Source organism: Leuresthes tenuis, unplaced genomic scaffold (assembly GCF_036924035.1).
Source record: "Leuresthes tenuis unplaced genomic scaffold, fLeuTen1.0.hap1 SCAF_2, whole genome shotgun sequence".
Classification (NCBI taxonomy): Eukaryota; Metazoa; Chordata; class Actinopteri; order Atheriniformes; family Atherinopsidae; genus Leuresthes; species Leuresthes tenuis.
In genome coordinates this window covers 38825692-38846920 of record NW_027325356.1, presented here as the reverse complement: position 1 = coordinate 38846920, position 21229 = coordinate 38825692, and the positions used below count along the sequence as shown (strand labels likewise).

The 21229-nt window shown below is 38.4% G+C and overlaps 2 protein-coding genes and 1 pseudogene across 4 annotated transcripts in view; all 3 read right to left on the bottom strand.

Annotated features, from left to right (window-relative positions):
* pcsk6 (proprotein convertase subtilisin/kexin type 6) overlaps nt 1-17324 on the bottom strand; it is a 171998-nt gene extending 154674 nt beyond the window's left edge. For all 3 annotated transcript variants that reach the window (XM_072381035.1, XM_072381036.1, XM_072381034.1), the window contains exons 1-8: nt 17061-17324; nt 14135-14239; nt 12300-12410; nt 11963-12106; nt 11777-11853; nt 1662-1750; nt 1128-1300; nt 827-1039 (exon numbers count right to left, since the gene is read on the bottom strand). In XM_072381035.1, the coding sequence (XP_072237136.1) occupies nt 827-1039; nt 1128-1300; nt 1662-1750; nt 11777-11853; nt 11963-12106; nt 12300-12410; nt 14135-14239; nt 17061-17225 (1077 nt within the window). In that variant the 5' untranslated portion in view covers nt 17226-17324. The remainder of the gene's footprint in view (nt 1-826; nt 1040-1127; nt 1301-1661; nt 1751-11776; nt 11854-11962; nt 12107-12299; nt 12411-14134; nt 14240-17060) is intronic.
* LOC140302299 (uncharacterized) overlaps nt 1-21229 on the bottom strand; it is a 334032-nt pseudogene that overhangs the window by 178244 nt on the left and 134559 nt on the right.
* tdp1 (tyrosyl-DNA phosphodiesterase 1) overlaps nt 11023-21229 on the bottom strand; it is a 330936-nt gene continuing 320729 nt past the window's right edge. Inside the window, exon 15 of the mRNA XM_072381044.1 lies at nt 11023-11036. The gene's annotated coding sequence lies outside the window, so the exon portion shown is untranslated. The remainder of the gene's footprint in view (nt 11037-21229) is intronic.

Genomic DNA, 21229 nt, shown 5'->3' with positions numbered 1-21229 from the left:
CACTGGGATTATTGTTGCTTTAATGCAGAGAGGGTATTGTGCAAGAGTGATAGATTTCACAGAAGAGTGGGTAGAAAATTGCAGAGAGCACAGGTACTAATTGATGTGCCATCCTGAAGGAGTTGTACTCCCTGTGCAACTTCTCTAGGGTCCAGGTATCGCCTCGTGCTACCAGTAGTGACACTGACCCGAGCCAAATGCAAAACTAATGAAAAACAGTCAGAAAAGATGAGGAGGGAAAAAACATCAGTAGCCTCCACTTCTAACACCATTCCTATTCTGTGGTCGTCGCATTGTTGCCCCTTTAGCACACCTGTTGTTAATTTCATTAACACCAAAGCAACTGATTAACAACCCTCTCTGCTACTTAACTGCCCAGATCAATGTCCCCAAAGTTTAACTGTCTGGATGCTATACTCTGATTAAAATATGTTGCTTTATTTCTAAAGCAACATATTTCTGATCATGTTAAAGATTAAACAATGAATTCTGATTGTCTATTGAAACATCACCAGAAATGCAACCCTAACAATCTATCAACAAATAAGTATTGTATTAAAAGAAATAGGCAAACTACTCCAACTACTTCATGTCACCTCATTAAGAATAATATTGAATAGACATAGATGTTGACCCTGGAACCTTGTATTTCAAATCAGTAACTAATCAACAGTTTGTTAGTTTTTTTACTCAATACTATACTACTCACTTTTATGAAAAGGTTGGTAAATAGCTATTTTGAGTCATAATAAGTATCCCTTTGATTTATTGCTGCATGTCTACATAGTGGCTAAGTTACGGTTGATGACGTTCTTCCAGTACTTACAATCTTCCCCTCATGAAATTCTCCACTGCTGTAAGTTGTGGCCAAGATGGAGCTACAGACCTCTAGATACCAGGGCTTATTTCCATTTTCTGTAGTGCTGGATATGGAAATGGTGTAGATGCTGCTGGTATAACCATCACATGAACAGTGATCACCCTGCCGACCTCCATTACCTGCTGCCCAGACAAAAATGGACCCCAGGCCTCTGCGGCCCTGTGTGACATAAATAAACAGTGCTGTTTATTCCACTCAAACACAATGTATGTTTTTAAAGAACACTTTTTATGTATTTGTTTTACACCTTCCTGATGCCTTGCTCAAAAGCCTGCTTGGTGAGGGGCCCAGGGCCATCTACTGTCTTGCCATCATCTTTTGGCCCCCAGCTGGCACTGTAGATATGAATGTAGTCAGGTCGAATTCCCAAGGATTTTGCCTCCACTATATCAGTTACATCACCATCCAGCATCCGAATCCCTGTTTCCAAAGTAATATCAATTCACCTCACAGGGAATGAAAGTCACCAGTAAAATGTGTCAAAGTGCAGAACACAAATTAGTACATATTACCAATTCTCAGCTTGAGTATGATTATAATTAATTGACTTATTGCACAAAGTCTATCTTTGGTATACTTTTCATGTTTAATTTCTGTATTTATATTGAGGATCTTCATACCTAAATCATAAATAGAATTCTAGTTTCAAGACAAGAAGAGGAGTGTGGCTGAGATGGTATTCCAGGGTACTGACTCAAACTAAGTGACTGTGAAGAGAAAGTAGACATATTGACTGCTTTGATGCCTGGAAGTGTTAAAAGAGCGGTACATAAAACCATACCTCCAATGTGAGCATTGTAGGCAATCCCAACGATGCAGTGGGAGTTGTTGGATGCTGCTGCCACTTCACCTGCACACCGAGTTCCGTGTCTGCATGTCAACAGAGCACACATAGAAACTACATCTCGATAAACAGCTGTGAACTGCTTAAATGCAAAGTCCTAGGGGAGATTGTGGAATAAACAACTCAACAGTCTAAACTAATAATAACAATATTCCTTTTCTACATAAGTAAGAGAAAACTATCATCGCACCACCTTGCAGAGAGACCTTTTAGGCATTCCTTTCTTTGCAGGCTCACCAGAGACATTATCATATTATAGGAACTGGCATATTTCTTATCAGACTTCGTTTACAGGAAGCTAACACACTAGGGAGACTGACCTCCAGCACCTGCATGTAATGAAAAATTACTATAAAGCAACTTATAAAAAAACTTTTTGCAAAAAGAGACATATTATTCAATTACGTAACAAAATAGAAGACAGACAATATGATGATCATTCGGAAACTCATGCCATTGTGACCCAATTTGCATTGTGTTCCATTAGTTATCTTAATTTCCATTACATATTTCAATTTACAGATGAGTCAGTTAGAAAAGCATAATTTCATTTTTTTTTCTTGGATCACAAGCACGTAGACACTGTGCATACAACTGCGCTTCTTTATAATGAATATTTCTTGTATGATCATCAATGCCAAACATTCTGTTGATATTGTATTAACCAGAATCCAATTGTGTTGTTAGTGGACAAGTATCAGGTACCGTCAGGTACGTCGAGGGACTTAGGACACAGATGCAGGGTCTCTGGGTTCAGAAGGTTTTATTTTAATCACACACACGGCAATACAGGGCGATCTCCTGGCAGCGCAAAACAAAAAGGCTATGGAAACCTAACGCGCTCTCTTCGGCAACTATGGCGGAGAAGGAGCGCAGCTATGAAATTTGCAAAACATAAAACTCTCCACGCTGGGAGGAAAACAGAAAAGCTATGAACAATTAATGAAACGAAGACGCGCTCTCAAAGCGAGGCGGAATAAACAAAAGACGCACTCTTTCCAAAAGAGGCACTATGGAACTTTAACTACAACTTAAAGACTCACCTTTAACGGTGGCAACTATAACAGATTAGAACAAAAATCTCTCCTTGAAAATGTAGGAACACACAAGGCTATGAAACTTACCGTACACAATAAATAAACTATGGCTATGGAAAAAGCTACAGACAAAACAGCACTGCAGGAGAAACGCTCGCTGCAGGTTCGTGGTTACTATGGCACATGGGACAAGACAGATGGCTGGAAAGGTACTCCAAACGAGACAACATACTGGCGACGAGACAAGGGAAACGCAGACTATTTGAACACATGAGGGACCAAGGGGAACAGGTGGAAACACTTGGGAATCAGGGAAGACAATGAGACGCATGACACGGGAAGAAGGGCAAGTTACCTGAAACAAGAGGACAAGATCAGTGAGTTTTCAAAATAAGACAGGAAATGACAAGACAAGACATGAAACAGAACGTAAATCGTGACAACAAGGATAATTTTCATTTGAAGTTTATAGATTACCTTGCCTTTGACGTGATAGCGGGATATTATATCAGTTTTTCAGCTGCAAACTGAGAGGTTGCATACATTTTTGGAAAAACATAGCAGATGGCAGTAGAATATTAAAAGTTAGGACATAAGCAGCAAAAACTTTGATAACTTCAGCAACGCTTGAGAAAACAAGAGTTTGATGAATCATCTCACAGCTAATTAGGTTCACTGGTAACAGTTCAGTTACCTGACTGGGAACAAAGAAAGCATCCCAAAGAGGGTGCTTATTTCAAACTTAGCATGGGGAGGACTTCACAACAAATACTAATATTAAGATAATGTTTCACTATATGAAAATAAAACCAAAAAATGGTTTATATAATGTTTTAAACATTAATCTATTGTTTGTTATTTAAAGAAATACATTTGTGATGGCATACAGTGAAAGAAGATATTCTCCCTCTCTTCTTTTTTCTATGTTGAAGCAATGGGCCTGAATGAAGGTGAGTGGTAGTGCACGTGAGTCCCTGCTGTGCAGTCTAGAGCCAAAATTTCCCAATTTAGTTTTGAAAAATAAATCATATTCTTTAGTTTGAAAGCTTCCCATAAAAGATTGATAAGAGAGAGATAACCTTGTCTGGGCTTCCTAAGAGATCTTTAAGTGTTCAAAATAAGGTTTCTCTTCCAGTTTTGGCTCTTTTTACATTGAGCTGAGAACAGTTTTCTAAATTTGTATACTACAACAGATTAAGTTTTAGACAAATTTGGAAAATTGGTCCACAAATGATATGAACTGTTTTTGTTCCGCTACACAGTCAAGTAAGGAACCTTGCAGTTTTTTTTTGCTTCAAAACATAAAGTTACCCATTGACTGAGTACATAAACTATACTTTTGTATGAAATCTTTTTATACTTTTTATACTTTCTTTTTATTGTTTTTCCTTAGCATTGTATAAACATTATACAAGGGGGTGAGGGGGAACAAATAAAAAACAAAGTTCTGAAAAAAGAACATGTTGGATCCCCATGCTTCTACAGATTGATCTTTTTTAATGTCAATGTGATGCTCCTTGTACTGTCGTTTATATGTATTTGGTCCATTTCTCCCACTTCTGGCACCATTAATCCTTTTGAATCCTTATTTTATGAGTCAGTTGTTCCATAATATATATCTCGTCCATAACTTTCATACAACCTTCCTGTGATGGTGGGTCTGTCTTGTACCATTTTCTTGTAATTGCCTTTTTACAGGCTACTAACGTAATTTTCAAAATGTATCTATCATCTTTCAACACATTTCCCGTTATGACGCCAAGATATATTAATGTACAAGAGTTGGATACACCATAACCCAGAATTCTGCCTATAATTAAATGAAGATCTTCCCAAAAGTTTGCAATCTTAGGACAGAGCCAGAACACATGTGAATTGTTCACATGTATGTCTCCACAGCCTCTCCAACATGGCTGTGGTAATGAAGTATGTTTATTCCTAATTTTGGGTGTTAAAAAAAATCTAATTACATTTTTCCAGCAATGTAATCTCCAAACACGTGATGATGTTGTTGACTGCTGTGTTTTCCAAATGTGTGACCATTCATCATCAGTTATGTTCACACCCAGCTCTATCTGCAAATTCAGTTTTACATATGTCGTTGTATTCCCTCTTGCCTCCATTATTTGCCTATAAATTGTAGAGATTATTCCGAATTTCTTGGTGTTGTAGGCTTCAGTTATGGTTCTGATTATTGAGTTTTTGTCCTGATTAACACTGTGTTTTATTTCTTTATTGAAAAAGTTCCTTATCTGCAAATATCTGAAATGGTTTTGGTTACTTAAATCATATTTTTGTTTAATCTCCTAGAAACTCATGAAGTTCCTGTTTTTAATTGCTGAGTGACTGTATTCACCTATTTAATTACACTCATTGCTTCTTCTCTGTCTGCAATAAGACTTTGAATTTCTCTTCCTTGTATCAATTTTTCTAAATTCTTCCATTTGACTACATAATCTTTGTCACACTAACAAATTACGTGTCTAATTTTTGCAGCATGTAAATATCCCTTAAGGCTTGGCAGTGCCAAACCCCCCCTATCCTTTCCAATCTTTGTTTCAAATTTGATTCTCGGTCTGTGCCCACTCCATATAAACCTTGAAATGATTTTTTCCCACAATCTGAATTGTTTTTCGGGTATCTCAATGGATAGTGACTGAAACAGGTAAAGAAGTCGAGGTAGAACACTCATTTTTATAGTCTCTCTTCGTGAACCAATGTCTAATGGAAGGATATCCCACCTGTCCAAATCACTCGTAATTTCCAAATCCAGTTTGACATAATTGGCTTCATATAAATCAACAGTGTTCTGTGTTGAAGTGACCCCAAGATGTTTAATTTTTGTAGCTCGCCAATTCAGATTATGTTTTTGTTGTATGACTTTGGATGGGGAGTAATTAAGTGTTAAGATCTGTGTTTTGGTCAAATTAAGTTTGTATCCAGAACAAAAGCAAACATCTCTAGTTGGTTGATTAGTATGGGAATGCATGTGTCTGGGTCTTCAAAAAAGCAGACCACATCATCAGCAAAAAGGCCAATGGTATGTTCCTCTACTCCTTTAAGATCTCTATTTTGCCTGATTGCTTGTGCCAGGGGCTCTATAAAGATTGCAAACAAGGTTGGTGAGAGACAACAGCCCTGTCTTGTAGATCGTCCTAAAGTTATGCTCTCAGTCAGACTGCTGTTTATTCTTATCCTTGTGGTCGGGTTTTGGTAAAGTGTTTTAATACATCTGACAGCTTTGTCAGAATTTTCCACGGACCTGATAAAGAAAAGTCCAATTAACGCCATCAAAAGCCTTTTCTGCTTTCCTTAGGACCAACTCTTTAACGTGAAACTCTAAAAAGTTGACAATTATTGATCTCGGGGAAGAGGCAGCAGCTGGCTTTGGGATCAATGCTCTGTGTGCCCGCTGGAAACGGAGGTCAAGTCCCTCCGGCAAGGCCAGGTGGCGTTTGAACAACTCGTTAACAAACTCAATGACAGATCTTCCTTCTTTTTCTTCTGGCACCCCGTAAATTCTGATATTATTTCTTCTTGTATGGCTTTCCAGATTGACAACTTTGGCCTGCATCTCCATGTTTTCTTTCACCACCGGCAGTAGCGTTTCTTTCATCTCCAAATAGGCCGACTCCAAATTAGCTATTCGGGTTAGCGTCTCAGCTATGTTAGCGTTATGGCTCTGGAGCTCCTGAAAAACTTCACCTTTAAACTCCATGTGGTCGTCTTTCAAAACTTTCTTGACGTCCTTTTAAATTCGTCCAGGTCCTGTCTCATTCCTTGTTTAAACCTCTAAGTGCCATGGTCGACTTAAGTCGACAAGATGGTGTCCTGAATAAAACGTCCCATTGTGGCAAAAAGAAAGTCATATTTTGTTCCTACTCTCCACCTCTGGTTGACAGACATGTCACACTTCACCTCTGACGCAAAAAAACGCCATCCCTCTATATAAAATTTTCACGCTACAGCAAGTTAAATCAGTTCTTCACCGAGCGAGTACACCATTGAGCTAGAGCAGCAGAGCAATATAGTCAGCATTAGCGAGTATTTCTTTCAAATAATTGCACAATGTCCACTAAAAAGTTTACCTGCAAAGAAGCGCTGGGTCTTCTATTCGCTAATTCTGATTCTGAAGGGGAAAATCTACCTTCGGAAGATGATGGTCCGCTGTCCGCTAGTCCCAGTGCTAGTGGCGACGCGTTCCCCCGCGTCCCTGCCTCACTAGCAGTCGGACAAAGTGTCTCCCTACACCAAACACCAACTTCAGATCCTTTCCCTAGCAATGTAGGTGGTGAGGAAAATGTTTCACGGGGTCGAAGTTTTTATCGAGGAGTTAGCATTCGTGGTAGTACTGGAGGGAACGAGGCTGGGAGTAATGTGGGTGTTCTGTCTTTTTATCGAGCTTGCCAAGTGAACGCTGTGCTTTCACAAAGTGTCCGCAATCGCGCAGCCAGTAACTTGACAAATCTCGATGGACATGTCAGACATGGTCGAAGTGTCAGTGGGAGAGCTGGGGGAAAACGTAGCGGCGCAGTTTATGTGCGTAGCCGCAGCCATGCTGCATCTGTTCACTCGACCTGAGCATGTGTTAGCGCACTTGGTAGAGACATGACAAGAGCACAAGGTGGCACAAGTGGTGCATTTAGAGGCAGACGCGCTGTCATAAAGCGTAGAGCCAAGTCAGTCAACATGCATCTCACTAAGCCAGGTTATGGAAATGCAGGCTTTGAGTATTTGACTGATGAGGTGGGGTACCAAAATTGGATAAAGCTACTGGATAATTTTTTGGCCATTTATTAGAAATAATTTACAGTGTTGGTTTACTCTGCTATTTCCCTGAACATTTTGCATTGTATAGCACATTGAATATAGAATATTGAATATAGCACAGAGATTAAGAGGGGCATATTTGGGGAAAAAGGCTGCATTTCATCATTGAAACATAAAAATTTAATAAAAATTCTAAAATCCAAGATGGCCGCCACCCCAAGACGTCATAATATGCAAATCAGGTGTGTAAATTTGCTTCCTACATAAACTTTGGGTCATCCTTAACATTTCTCTATTTTACAGAAAGTCTCTTATCTCTTATCAGTTTTAAGATATAGCGTTTTGAAATTTATTTGACAAAATCAAGGATTTTAGAAACAAACCTCTGGCGCCTAAAGGGTTAAAGTCTTTTAACTCTTTATGAAACTAGAGCTAGATGCTAGAGCTTGAAGCAGCACGTTCTGATCAGTGCTATCTTCACCTGGCATTGTTTTTCCATTGTCAACGTTTTCATTGTGTAGACTTGGCCACTTCTGGGTTTTGATGTGTATCACTCACATTCATATTTGTCATCTGACTCCTTAGCTTTCTCCCTCCTTCCATACTTAAATTGAAATGGTATCATTGCTATTTAAATTGATAGGAGGTACTTAGTCCAAAATGATTTGCAGGAGCTCGCTATTATGCGTCCATCTTGTTGTAGCACCGCACCGGTAGTCCCGCCACTTTATCTTTTATAAACATTTCTAGAAAGAAACTGCATTAGAAGCAGACTGTTGCAGTATCTCTGGTCATATTGTGTCTTTCTTTGTATTTATTCTGTGAGATTGTCTTCTCTTTTATTTCAGTGTTTATTTCTGCAGTTAATTCTGGTACTTTTGACTATCTGTTATAAACCCTGCAGAAATATTTACATGTAGGAGCTGAGAATTGAGCTTTCTAAAACCAAAGTAATGTCTGTAAAATTACCCCAAACCCTGGTGATTTCAGGGGAAGATATCTAGGATGCAGAGAAAGATGAATACATAGTACAAATAGTTTGGACTAGTTCTTCCATTGTGAGGAGGATATATGTAAAAGAGTGTGTAGAGTAGCAGTAAGATGCAGAAAGAGATGGAGGGAGTTTCAAACATTTCTTCCCTGTGTCATCACTGGGAAAGTGAGATAACTGGCACATAAAATGAATGAGGGTCACACAGCAGTGTGGTAGTTAGCATTGTTGCCTCACAGCAAGAGGGTTCCTGGTTTGAATCCCAACTGGGGCCTTTTTATGTTAATATAACAATTATGATGCTGCTGTTCCAGCAGAAGGGTGAAAAACAGACTGCACTCTCCGTTACAGACTAGTAGAAAATATTCAACATTTTAGTGCAGACATTCAAGGACCTTAGTTTCCTGAAGAAGTACAGTATGTTATGTTATGTTGCATTTCCAGTTCAGTCTGCTGTCCAGGTAGACTCCCAGGTATCTGTATTACTCAATCAACTTCTGTATTATCTGTATTACTCATCAGGGAGGGTGTAAGGTCTGTGTTGCTGAAGCCAGGGGGAGGAGCATGCTTAGTGTTGGTCTGATCTGAACCTGTTGAAATACATGTTTAGCTCATTTGCTCTGTCCAGGCTTCCATCAGTCAGATCCTTTCACCTTAAAGCCTTTAATCTTTTTCATCCCTGACTGCATATCTGTCACGTTGTTCTGTTGGAGCTTGCTTTCAATAATTTTCCGTAAACCTTTTTGCTCACTGTTATCTTCTTTTTAAACTGTTTTGAACACTCCTCAATAAATATGTGTCTCCATCCCTGAAGGCTTTCTTTTTGAGGTTTAGCAGCCTCTCAAGTCACTGGTGAGACAGTTTTCGTGATTGGGGAAGCACCTCACCGTCCCTGGGAATAATACTCTCCACACGGAAGACAGTGTAATCTGTCATACACTTAAGAGATGGCATTAATGTTGTCTCCATGTTACTCATAGAGGTAATTCCAGTCTGTGGACTCAAAGCATCCCCGCAGATCATCTTCAGCCTACCAAGATCATTTTTTCATAGTCTGTACTGTGCCAAGTTCTCACTTAACAATCAGTGTATGGAGAGGAGGAAAAGACAGACTGTGGTCTGATGGAGGAAGAAGAGCTGTATGCATTTTCTCATTTGCATAGAATGAATCCAACTTTTTATTTTTTCTGATGTAATACAAACTGTTGAAAGGCTGTTGAAAAGATAAGAGGGAGACTTGGTTAAAATCCGCAGAAATTGCCACGAATATGTTGAGATATTTTGTTTATAGCCTGGCAATGACTGAGCAGATGATGTCTGAGATTATGTCAAGCAACGCTAGGTAATATATACACTGCTATCAGAATAACACAAGTGAACTCTCTTGGTAGATAATATGCACAGAAACTCACAGCCAGCAGGTCAATGTCCCGGGTACAGATCCTCTCCTTCAGAGTGGTATGTCCAGGACTACCTTATCCTTATCCATCTGTTGTTAACAAGCACTGCGATACCTCCACCTTTGGTTTTGCTGTTGCTCCTAATAACTGTTGACTTGTATCATCTTAAAGTCAGGTAGTGAGGCGTTGGTATATATTCCTGCAGCCATGTCTCAGTGAAACACATAATACTGTATTCTTGATGTTCTTTCTAACCTGGCCTGTACTTCTTCCATCTATTCTTCCGTCTTGCTTCTGCCTAACATCCACAGCATTTCCTCCTCCTTTTTTGGGCTTTATTGGACTTTTAGCCTCTGATCGCGGACTTGTTTTCTGTGCTTGTCCTGTTGGATCTCAGTGCTGCATTTGATACTGTCGATCACAGCGTTCCATTACAGTGACTTGAAGGTGTTATTGGAATTAAAGGAACTGCATTAGGATGATTTAAGTCATATTTATCCAATAGATTTCAGAGATTGCATGGCATAAATTTCCATTCCACAGCACGGTGGTAGTTAGCGCCGTCGCCTCACAACGAGAGGGTTCCATGTTCGATCCCCTCCTGGGGCTTTTCTGTGTGGAGTTTGCATGTTCTCCCCATGAATCCCTCAGGAGTGAGTGTGCATGCTTCTCACCCGATGACCACTGGGATAGGCTCCAGCCCCACCCCCCGCAACCTGACTAATGGATTAAGCGGGTATAGAAAATGGATGGATGGATTATGAGGACAATGAATTGAACTCCAGTTGGACTGAATTGAATTGGACTAGGATAGGCTCCAGCCCCCCCGCGATCCAAACGACAGATTAAGCGGGTATAGAAAATGGATGGATGGATTATGAGGACAATGAATTGGACTATATTATCTAAGTGCCTTGAGATGACATTTGTTTTAAGTTGGCGCTATATTAATAAAACTGAACTACTGAACTATATCTACATCTATAGCTTTTTATATCTGACCAACTGAATTTATGTGAATTTATAATTCTGTAAATCTGTATTTAAATTTCACACCAGTCACATGACAAAACTCCAACTGAGTGTCCTCAAATTATTGTGTGGAGGTGTGTAACTCACTAGACAGGTGACTGAGGTATTGCAGCTAGGTGCGAATAAAAGCTAATTTAAAATAAGCCTTGTTCCTATTAGAGGCAAGAAAAAACATAATAAAATGAATTGAACTCCAATTGGCTTGAATTGGACTAAATTATTTAAGTTCCTTGAGATGACATTTGTTGTAATTTGGCGCGATATAAATAAAACTGAATTGAATTTAATTGAATTTTGGAAAGCTCACTTAGCTGCCCCCATTTGTAAATGACTATTGCGTTGACATGGCAAATCTTGATAATATATGTTGAAAATTGTCCAAAAAAAAATAAGAGATACTTTACTAAGCTACAAATTCAACATCCCAATCAATTTTCTCTGAAGATCTCAGCCATACCTCTTTATCTACTACTCTATTACTACTCTTCAAATTTATTAAAGCTTGTTAATTGATTTTTGTTTTGATATTTGTCAATACAATCATTTATACTGCAGCAAAAAAATGTCCCACCTGGGATTGACAAAGTTTTATTGAAATAGATTTTATTAATTTTAATGTATCTTTCAAAGCAGTATAAAGCCTATTCCCAGAACCCGTCATGGTGCTGCAATAGTTTGTTCATGCTGAAAGTAAACAAATTTCTGTTATTTGGGTTTGGGGCAGAAAAAGAAAAGTAAAAAAAAATAGGATGGGATGGATGGATGGAGCCGAAACACAGACTTAGGCAGAATGTGACAGGAGTTGGTTTGATTCTTTCTTACATGTTTTCACTGCGGGAGTCATAACGAGGTGTAGGGTCATGGTCATTCCCATTCACATCATAACTTGCAAGATGGTCCTACAGAAGTTATACAAGACAGAAGTGGAATGGCAAAAAAATAAGTGAGGCTGAAAGAGATTCTGGTCATTAATTGAAGTCAAAACATACATGACCTCAAATAACATACATAGTTCTGAACTAGATCTGGGTGGCTCCTCTCTATGCCGTCATCCAAAATGGTGACCACCACATTTTTGCCAGTGTATCCCCTTTGCCAGGCTGCCAGAACATTCATCTCTGAACGACAGCTGTTGTTCTTTTCATTGCAGTGCTGAAGCGAGATAGATAGATAGATAGATAGATAGATAGATAGATAGATAGATAGATAGATAGATAGATAGATAGATAGATAGATAGATAGATAGATAGATAGATAGATAGATAGATAGATAGATAGATAGATAAAATGTCTTGATTTGTCAAAATTAATATACGTGTATGAATAATAAGTGTATTATACTCACAATGTACCACATGTTGGACCATTTAGGGTCATTGAAGTAAAGAAAGTGTGGCTCTCTTTGGGCATATCTTTTCACTCTTGGTTTTACTACCTGCTGCTGAGCCCAATCCACCTGGTGATGGAAACAGAAATGGCAGCATTGACAAGGTCAACAGCAAGGTCCCTCTCAACAGTAACGGAAGTTGAGCCTTTGTAGTAGAAACTCAATGGGTGTGTTAAAGTGACCTTTAAAACAATCTGTAAATAAGGATTTAACTCTGAATTATGAAAGCCAAATGAATGGCTCCTTATCAGGCCACTGCAGAGCTTGGTGATGAGCTGATCATTTTAATCAGGTGTGGTGAAGGAGGGAAACATCGAAAACGTGCAGGGCAGTGGGTCATGAGGACCGGAATTAAGAAACACTGCCATATATGGAGAGGGTCCATTTTGTCATGATCACCCATAAGAACACACACAGACATAAATATAATATAATATCAATAATATCACATATTTTATTATTTCAATAAAAAATTATATTTGTATGAGTTTTCTTTTCTGTGGATCCCTCATAGTTGCAGATAATCAATTGTTTTTTGGCTGCTTGTTGATTAAGCAAAGCTTCATATGTACAACAAGAAAACAACTAGAGCACAGACAGGAATTAACTGTGAGCCACATAGAGGTGATATCAATGTCATGGCTAAATGTTTGTCAGACAAGTTAAACTTATGAAGTAAACTTTTTTTAGTGACCTGAAAAAGGTGCAGAACATAAAAAAGAAAGCCCTCTGGGAGGGAGACAGAGAGTTATTGAGGACTGTTTAAAAAATAAATAAATTTGAGAGTAAAGCGATGTACAGAATTAAGCGAGAAAAAAAAGCTACGGCAGAACAATGTGAAGTCAGGGATGAAAAAAAAAAGATCACAGGTTTCAAGGTGAAAGAGAATCAGATTATGCTTTCCACAACCACATGGATTACTCACTACCTGACAGTGAGCATAGTTTCTGAGATGAAATGGTATGTCTGAGAAGATAGTCAGCAGCACAGTAGCACCACAGGGGACTGTACTCTTACCATTTCTTTTCACTCTGTACACCTCAGTACAACTCAGAGTTCTGACATCTCCAGAATCACTCAGATAACACTGCTATTGTTGAGTGTGTCAGTGATGGACAAGAAGCTGATTACAGGTAACTGGTTTATAACTTTGTGGCATGGTGTGGGAACAATCACCTCATCTTAAACATGATCATGAATCATCATGAATTTAAGGAGGACCGGGAATAAGCCAAACACTATTTCCATCCTGGGAGAGAAGGTAGAGGACAGATACCTGGTAATTTACCTGGACAATATAGAAGTCTGGAAGTGCAATGCTGAGGCTGTCTACATTATGTGACAGAACAAAACATACTATTTGAGGAAGCTTAGGTCCTTCAATGTATGTACCAAGATGCTGCATATCCTCCATATTATCTTCCTCTGTGGTGGAGAGTGCAAGATGTTTTGTTGTCATCTGTTGGAGCAGCAGCATCAGAGCCAATGCCTCAAAGAAACTGAACAAACTGAGACTGGCTCTGTGGTGGGGACTGTTTCTGAGACTCTGGAGCTGACTATGTAAAGGACAATGCTGCCAAAGTTTAACTGTTTTGAAATTTTCATTTAAACTATTCAGGCTTTTTTCATTCACACCAGAAACAATATGGAGAAGCATTCTCATCTGTGCTAGTAGAGTTCAGAAATATGTGAATCGCTATCAGTGCAGTACTTTAAAGTGCATCCAGGCAAGTATGGAGTTTTCTCCGCTGTTCATGTTGAGTCTACTTGACTGAAATTGATCCAGGACTTACCTTGGAATCCATATTGATGAAGCTGTGGGGGCCCTTCAAAGAGTATATAGCTCTGCGAACCACTCTGCTGTGGTGGAAATGGTAGTGATCCTCCAAACTTCCTATCTGACCAAACAAATCCAACAGCAGTATCAAGATACTTAGAACAATAACACTGAAAATCAGTATATGTAGCATTAGTACTCTGTCTATGGTCTCTTAAAAGAGTTGCTTTTCCTAAATTACGTTTACAGAACTTTTTCAGAAGTGAAAGACCATGCAAAAACTTCACGTTTCAAATGTTTCTACATTCAAAGCACATTTGGTCCATCTGTATGTGCTATATTATGTCATTCAACAAATATGCATATTCTCTTTTGATTTTGCACCAAAAATGAGAGCAGAATTCTTAGCACATGTGCACAGCTGGCACAGGGTACTCTATTTTCAGAATATAAGCTATTCTGACTGAATTCTCTCCCTACCGCCCTGAGTCACAGAAATCTTTCTTTTAAGGCTTGCAGACCTATCTAGTGCTATCAAGTACATTCGTATCGTGTATATAGTATTTTATTGATGACAGAAAGAAAAAAACACTTGATTGTGTGCACATTCATTTGTAAAAGAGTAGGGCACCATTTAAAAGAGAAGGAACTATATGTGCAAGCAACATCTTGGTTCTACAAGATCTTTGTCAGAAAATACAATTGAATAGAGAAAACAAAAAAGTAAAAATAATTACAAATACACCCACATGGATATATTGTTCATTATCAACATTATAGAATTTCATTTTCTACTTCTCATCGCCATTTTTTGAACAACTATCAGTACCTACAGCATCTATTTTGCTTCCATCTGCACCAACTGCTCTTTACTGCACTACTGTAGTCGCGAAAAAAAAATTGCTCTTATAGTTATATGTAAGAGGACATTATCAAAAATAATCTGATTCTTAACAGGCCTTAAAGATAGGTAAATACAATCTCACATGAACATTAATACATAACACATTATTCCATATCATTATTCATTTAACAAATACCAAGCTAAAATGCAGAAGAAGTGTTTAAGAAACTAAGTAAAACCCCTGATTATTCAGCTTTTAGAACAACTTTTTGCAATAAAAATTTAAGTGATACCTCTGTAAAAAACACAATCAATTTCTCATATAATTCTGGAAGAATTTAGGCCATCTTTTCGTCACCATATTGGTTTAGTTCACTGAGGTACATACAAAAGCATTTAAATCAGACTTCTGGACTTAACTTGCCCATTGCAACACTTTGTTTATTTATCTTTTTTAGCCATTCTACGGTAGATTTGCATCTGTGCACAATATCATTGTCCTGTTACAAGACCCAATTTTGGCCAAACTTTAGCCATCGTACACATGCCATCAAATACTACTCTAGAGTACTTTGGTATATAGACGAGTTTATGGTTACTCAATGGCTGCAAGGTGCCCAGGTCGTGGCTGCAGGAGACCATGTCATGACACCTGCACCAAAGTGATTGACAGATGGTATGAGGTGTTTGTTTTTTTCCAAATGTAGTGCTGTGCATTATAACCGCCCCACTTTACGTTTGTTTATTCCAAAAGTCTTGTGGTTTTGGAACTTTGCAAACCAAGGTGTTCTGCCACGCTCTTTTTAAAGAAGAGGCTTTCTCCTGCAACCCCTCCAAAGTCATACTTATTCAACCATTATCTGATGGGACCATCATTATTTTAACAGGCTAACTGAGGCCAGTAGAGTCTGAGATATCACTCTTTGGTTTATTATAGTTTATTCGCAGCAAGGATGAAGTGCTTGCTGTGAAGTCCACTCGTGGGAAGATTGCCAACTGTCTTGAATGTTTTTCACTTATGAATAAACATTCCTACTGTTGTTAAATTATAGACTCCAAAATGGCCATTTGACTGTTCCCAGATTGGAGGAATTATTGCTTCTCCAAGAATTTTGATGATGTCTCTCTGGCTTTGCATTGTGTTTACACACATTGGAATGCTTCTGCTTTTATAGAAGTGGCCACACTTACTGATAAGTTAACCAAATGCATTTGATTGGCAGGACCTGGCTACTACTAACCCTTTTAATTCCTGGAAGTGCATGCTGAGTTTTCATCCACCACTTCTCTGTTTTAGCTTAGTTTTGGTAAATTAATAATGACAGGATGTAATATAGTGTGTGTTGTTTTTCCTCCAAGGTTGAATTAAGCTATTTCAGAACCTGTTATGGACCAGATGATTATAGTAGTGCAGTAAATGTCAGTATACACAGATTCATAAATCTTTGTTAACTGTGAAACTTAAATGTAAAAATTATTTTAGAAATATTTGTGCAGTAAGTCTGAGCCCAATTTCTCTACTGTAAATAATCAAATTATGCAATCTTATGACTATAACAACTGCTATAATATCTGTCCACATATCGCCTTATTATTTATTTAGTTATGTGGTATTAACGGCAGTATAAGGATAAAGAGACTGTTTGGCTGGGGGTATCATGCGCACTTTTAATGTTGGAAGTATAAAAGATTAGAGGTTATACATTTTGTGCAAGATGCTGAAAAAATGCACTATGATCCCTCTGGAGGAGGACACATCTACAAGACTGAAAATGTTACCATTAAACTCATCTTAACAAGGGAGTTTTATTCAGTCCGATGATAACATTGACACCCATTCACATCCAAATCTATGAACATTTGGTGAACGTATAACCGTTCATTTTAATATGTGAAATTTGTGGTCATCGGTGTAAGTTATTTATTATAATAACAGGGCTATTTAACACATTATTATCAACGCTTCAAATAAAGTAGCACTTGGCTTAGCTATTACTTTCAATACTTTAAAGCTTTTAGACTCAACAGACTGAGCTTGAGCTCCGTTGTCGCCGTCAGTTAGAGGTGCCAAACAACTGAGCGGGGAAATTGCCAATACCTGTCCCAGGTTTCTGTATCCATATTTAGCTGCGATCCTACCAGCTTGTTCTGGACCACCTGTGATCCGCACTGCCCAGTGGTTTGTGAAAAAGTCCCCGCGTTCTGGGACCACAGAACGACTGCAGTCAAGATTAGATATAATGAAAAGAAAAAACAAAGCCATCGTGACTTCAAAGCTGGGAAATCACACGCTGGTGTCGAACTGCGTTCTCGTCTTGTGTTTTCGATCTGGTGGGCAGTGTAACTTTTCGTTATAAGTCCGTCATGTAATCAGGCCATCGCCAAATTCACTCTGATTGGATACAAAGTCCCCATTCCGAGGCGCTGTGAGAAACAAAGGCGAGAGACAGAGGATCAGCGCATTGGATGCTGGTAACGCACTTACCTGGACCCAATTACTAACGATCTAGTCATTTGCTCCATCATATAAAATAGGTTAAAATGCTTCCCTCGGGTTACTTAATATGTCGAAAAAATTTCAGTAAAACATTCAAAGACAAAGCACCACCGAATTCGGAGTTTGGATGAAGTCGGATGTTTCTTTCAGCATTTTAGAGCACGGTTGCAGAAAACAAGCATATGGTTGACGCCATAAGCGCCTTTGACAACTACCTCCATTTATTCCCCTCAAAATATATTGTTGTTGTTTTTTATTCATCTTCACAAAATGACTTGTAAAATGATGCAATCATTATGTGGACATGATTTTCCAGCCCAAAGCTTTCTTTTATAATATAAACTTGTTAAAAAAAAAAGTTAACTTTGAGCTTTTGAGTCTCTTTTTCCAAGAAGTCCACTGGCCGGTGACCAGCTTTCCACTTAGAAAGTTTCGACCGTTTCCCTCCTGTTACTGTCCGATCAAACAGTGGTTTCATTCAAACCATAAACTTGTTTTTAGACCCCATCCCAACCAGACAAGGAAGTTTTTCTTTTTAGTCGCACTTCCACAATGCAGTCTATCAATTTAGCTTGATTGGCAATCTATGTATTGCAGGCTTTTAGGTTAGCTGTAATCAAACCTTTGTTTAGGAAAGACTTACTGTTGATCCAGTCTTAACTAGTATTTGCAAGTCTTAGCTACATATAGACCATATCCACAAAGAAAACTGCTGCTTATCAACTTTATGACAATTTGCATCAAAGAAATCTGCTTGACAGAAATTCAGTCAGAATTCATAGCACTGGTCAAAGTTACCAATGGTCCTCTCATGTCCTCAGACTTGTGTCCATACTTGTCCTGTTTGATCTAAGCACTGAATAGCGAAATTAATCATGTTTATTGGGGTTAAGGTAACAGCATCTGGTTTAGGCATATTTATCATGTAAACAATTATTTTTCTTCACACCAGAGTTGGTTCTGGAATTCTGCTGGCTTTTAAATGGGCCGGTCCTTTTCACATTATTCATGCTTACATAAGATCTATTATAAGGCAGCAGAGCATAGATTTCCATTACTTATGATACTCAGCTGAAATTATGCATGAGGCAAGATTGAACCAATTAATCAGACAGCATGTCTTTAAGATCTTAATGTCTAGATGAGTCTTAACTTTGTGCTTCTGAATTCAAATTGATTGTCTTTAGACCTGAGTGCTGCAAAACAACACTGGGTAATCATTAGTTCCTCTGGATGGTAGGACCATGGCTTCCAGTATCCCTGTATGGAAACTTGGAGACCCCCCTCAGTCAGTGTGACTGAATTTATCTGGTTTGAGTCTGTGTTGACAAAATGACGGACTGTACCCTGCCCCTCACCTGGTGATACATAGGAAGGACTCCAGCGACACTAAAAAGTATGAGGCAGGGAGGAAAAATCTTTAATGTGTACTTGCACCTTTTCTACAATAATTTTAATAAATGGTGATAACAATCATAATTGATCATATTAATTGCTGGCACATAATCAGAATAATAATCAAAAGAATAATTGCTACTTTTTTTTAGCTAAAAGAACGTTGATCACCCTAGCTGACAAACTTATCAGATGTCAAGTATGTAACTACAACAAAAGTTGCACTTTAAGAGGTCTTAAACACTAGTCTGATGTTTTGGAAAAGATCAAACTATTCATAGCCCAATGCAACTATTGGATCAGGCCATTGGCACCGAATAGACAGATCATATTTTTATCAATAACTGAAAAGAAAAAAAAAATTTCAATTCACTTCCGTTTTATTTATATAGTGCCAAATTACAACAATTGTCATCTCAAGGCACTTAAGTAATATAGTCCAATTCATGCCAATTGGAATTCAATTCATTGTAATCATAATCCAATGAAATCCAATTAATTAATTTCAAAATAATCCAATTCATTCATATAGAGCCAATTCAAAAACAATATCCTAGCTAAGGAAACCAAAAGATTGCACCAATGTGTCTTCAGTCCAGTCTCCCGTCCTGAGTGTGCCTGTGGCGACTGTGGAAAGGAACGACTCCCTTTTAACAGGAAGAAACCTCTGGCAGAACCAGACTCAGGAAGGGTGGCCATCCGCCTCGACCAGCTGGGGTTTGAGAAGACACCAAAAAACACCATAACGCCATTCAAAGGATATCTGTTGGAACAGAGAAACACAAGTTAATGACCACAATAATGTCACATGTACATAAAATCATTTGAGAAATTAAACAGGGGGAAAAAGAGAACAAAGTGAGGAAAGGTGTGACAGATGAGGTCCCCCAGCAGTCTAAGCCTACAGCAGCTTAACTATGGGGTGTTTCAGGATCACCTGAGCCATCCCTAACTATAAGCTTTATCAAAAAGGAAAGTTTTAAGCCTAATCTTAAAAGGAAAGGGTGTCTGCTCTCCAGACGTTTACTGGCAGCTTATTCCATGAAGGCTCTGCCTCCCATTCTACTTTTAGAAACTCTGGGAACAACAAGTAAACCTGTAGTTTGGGAGCAAAGTGCTCTGTTAGGAAAATATCTTACAATGAGATCTTAAGATATGATGGAGCTCGGTCATTAAGAGTTTTATATGTGAGGAGAAGAATCTTAAATTCTATTCTGAATTTAACAGGGAGCCAATGAAGAGAAGCTAAAACTGGAGAAACGAGCTCTCCTGTTAGTTCTCGTCAGAACTCTGGCTGCAGCATTTTGGATCAGCTGGAGGCTTTTCAGAGAATATGTGGGACAGCCCAATAATAAAGAATTACAGTAGTCCAATCTTGAAGTAACAAATGCATGGACCAGTTTTTCCACATTACTCTGAGACAGGATGTTCCTGATTTTAGCAATATTACGAAGGTGAAAGAAGGCAGTCCTAGAAACCAGTTTTATATGTGTGTCAAATGATAAATTCTGGTCAAAAATAACTTCAAAGTTCCTCACTGTAGAACTAGAAGCCAAGGAAATACCATCTAGAGTAACTATATAACTAGACAATTTCTCCCTGAAGCCCTCAGGTCCAAAGAGAACAACTTCAGTTTTGTCTGAATTTAAAAGCAGACAGTTCTGAGTCATCCAGGTCTTTATGTCTTTAAGACAGGCTTGTAGTCTGACCAACCTGTTGGTTTCATCTGGTTTCATAAATAAGTACAGCTGAGTATCATCAGCATAACAATGGAACATTATGCCATGCTGTCTAATAATGTTACCTAATGGAAGCATGTATAAAGTAAAAAGAATTGGTCCAAGCACAGAACCCTGAGGAACTCCATGACTTACTCTAATGTTTGAGGAAGATTCTTCATTTACAAGAACAAACTGGAATCTATCAGATAAATATGACTTAAACCAGCCTAATGCAGTTCCTTTAATGCCAATAACATGTTCAAGTCTCTGTAACAGAATGCTGTGATCGATCGTATCAAATGCAGCACTGACATCCAACAGGACAAGCACAGAAACAAGTCCGCTGTCAGAGGTTAAGAGGAGATCATTGGTAACTTTCACCAGTGCTGTTTCTGTGCTATGATGCACTCTGAATCCTGACTGAAACTCTTCAAACATATTTATTTCTATGTAAATGATCACAAAGTTGAACTGTATCTATTTTTTCAAGAATTTTAGACAAAAAAGGGAGATTGGATATAGGTCGATAATTAGCCAACACAATCAAGAGTAGGTTTTTTAAGTAAAGGTTTAATTACAGCAACCTGAAAAGTCTGAGGTACATATCCTGTCAACAAAGAGAGATTGATCAAATCCAGTATGGAAGTGTCAATT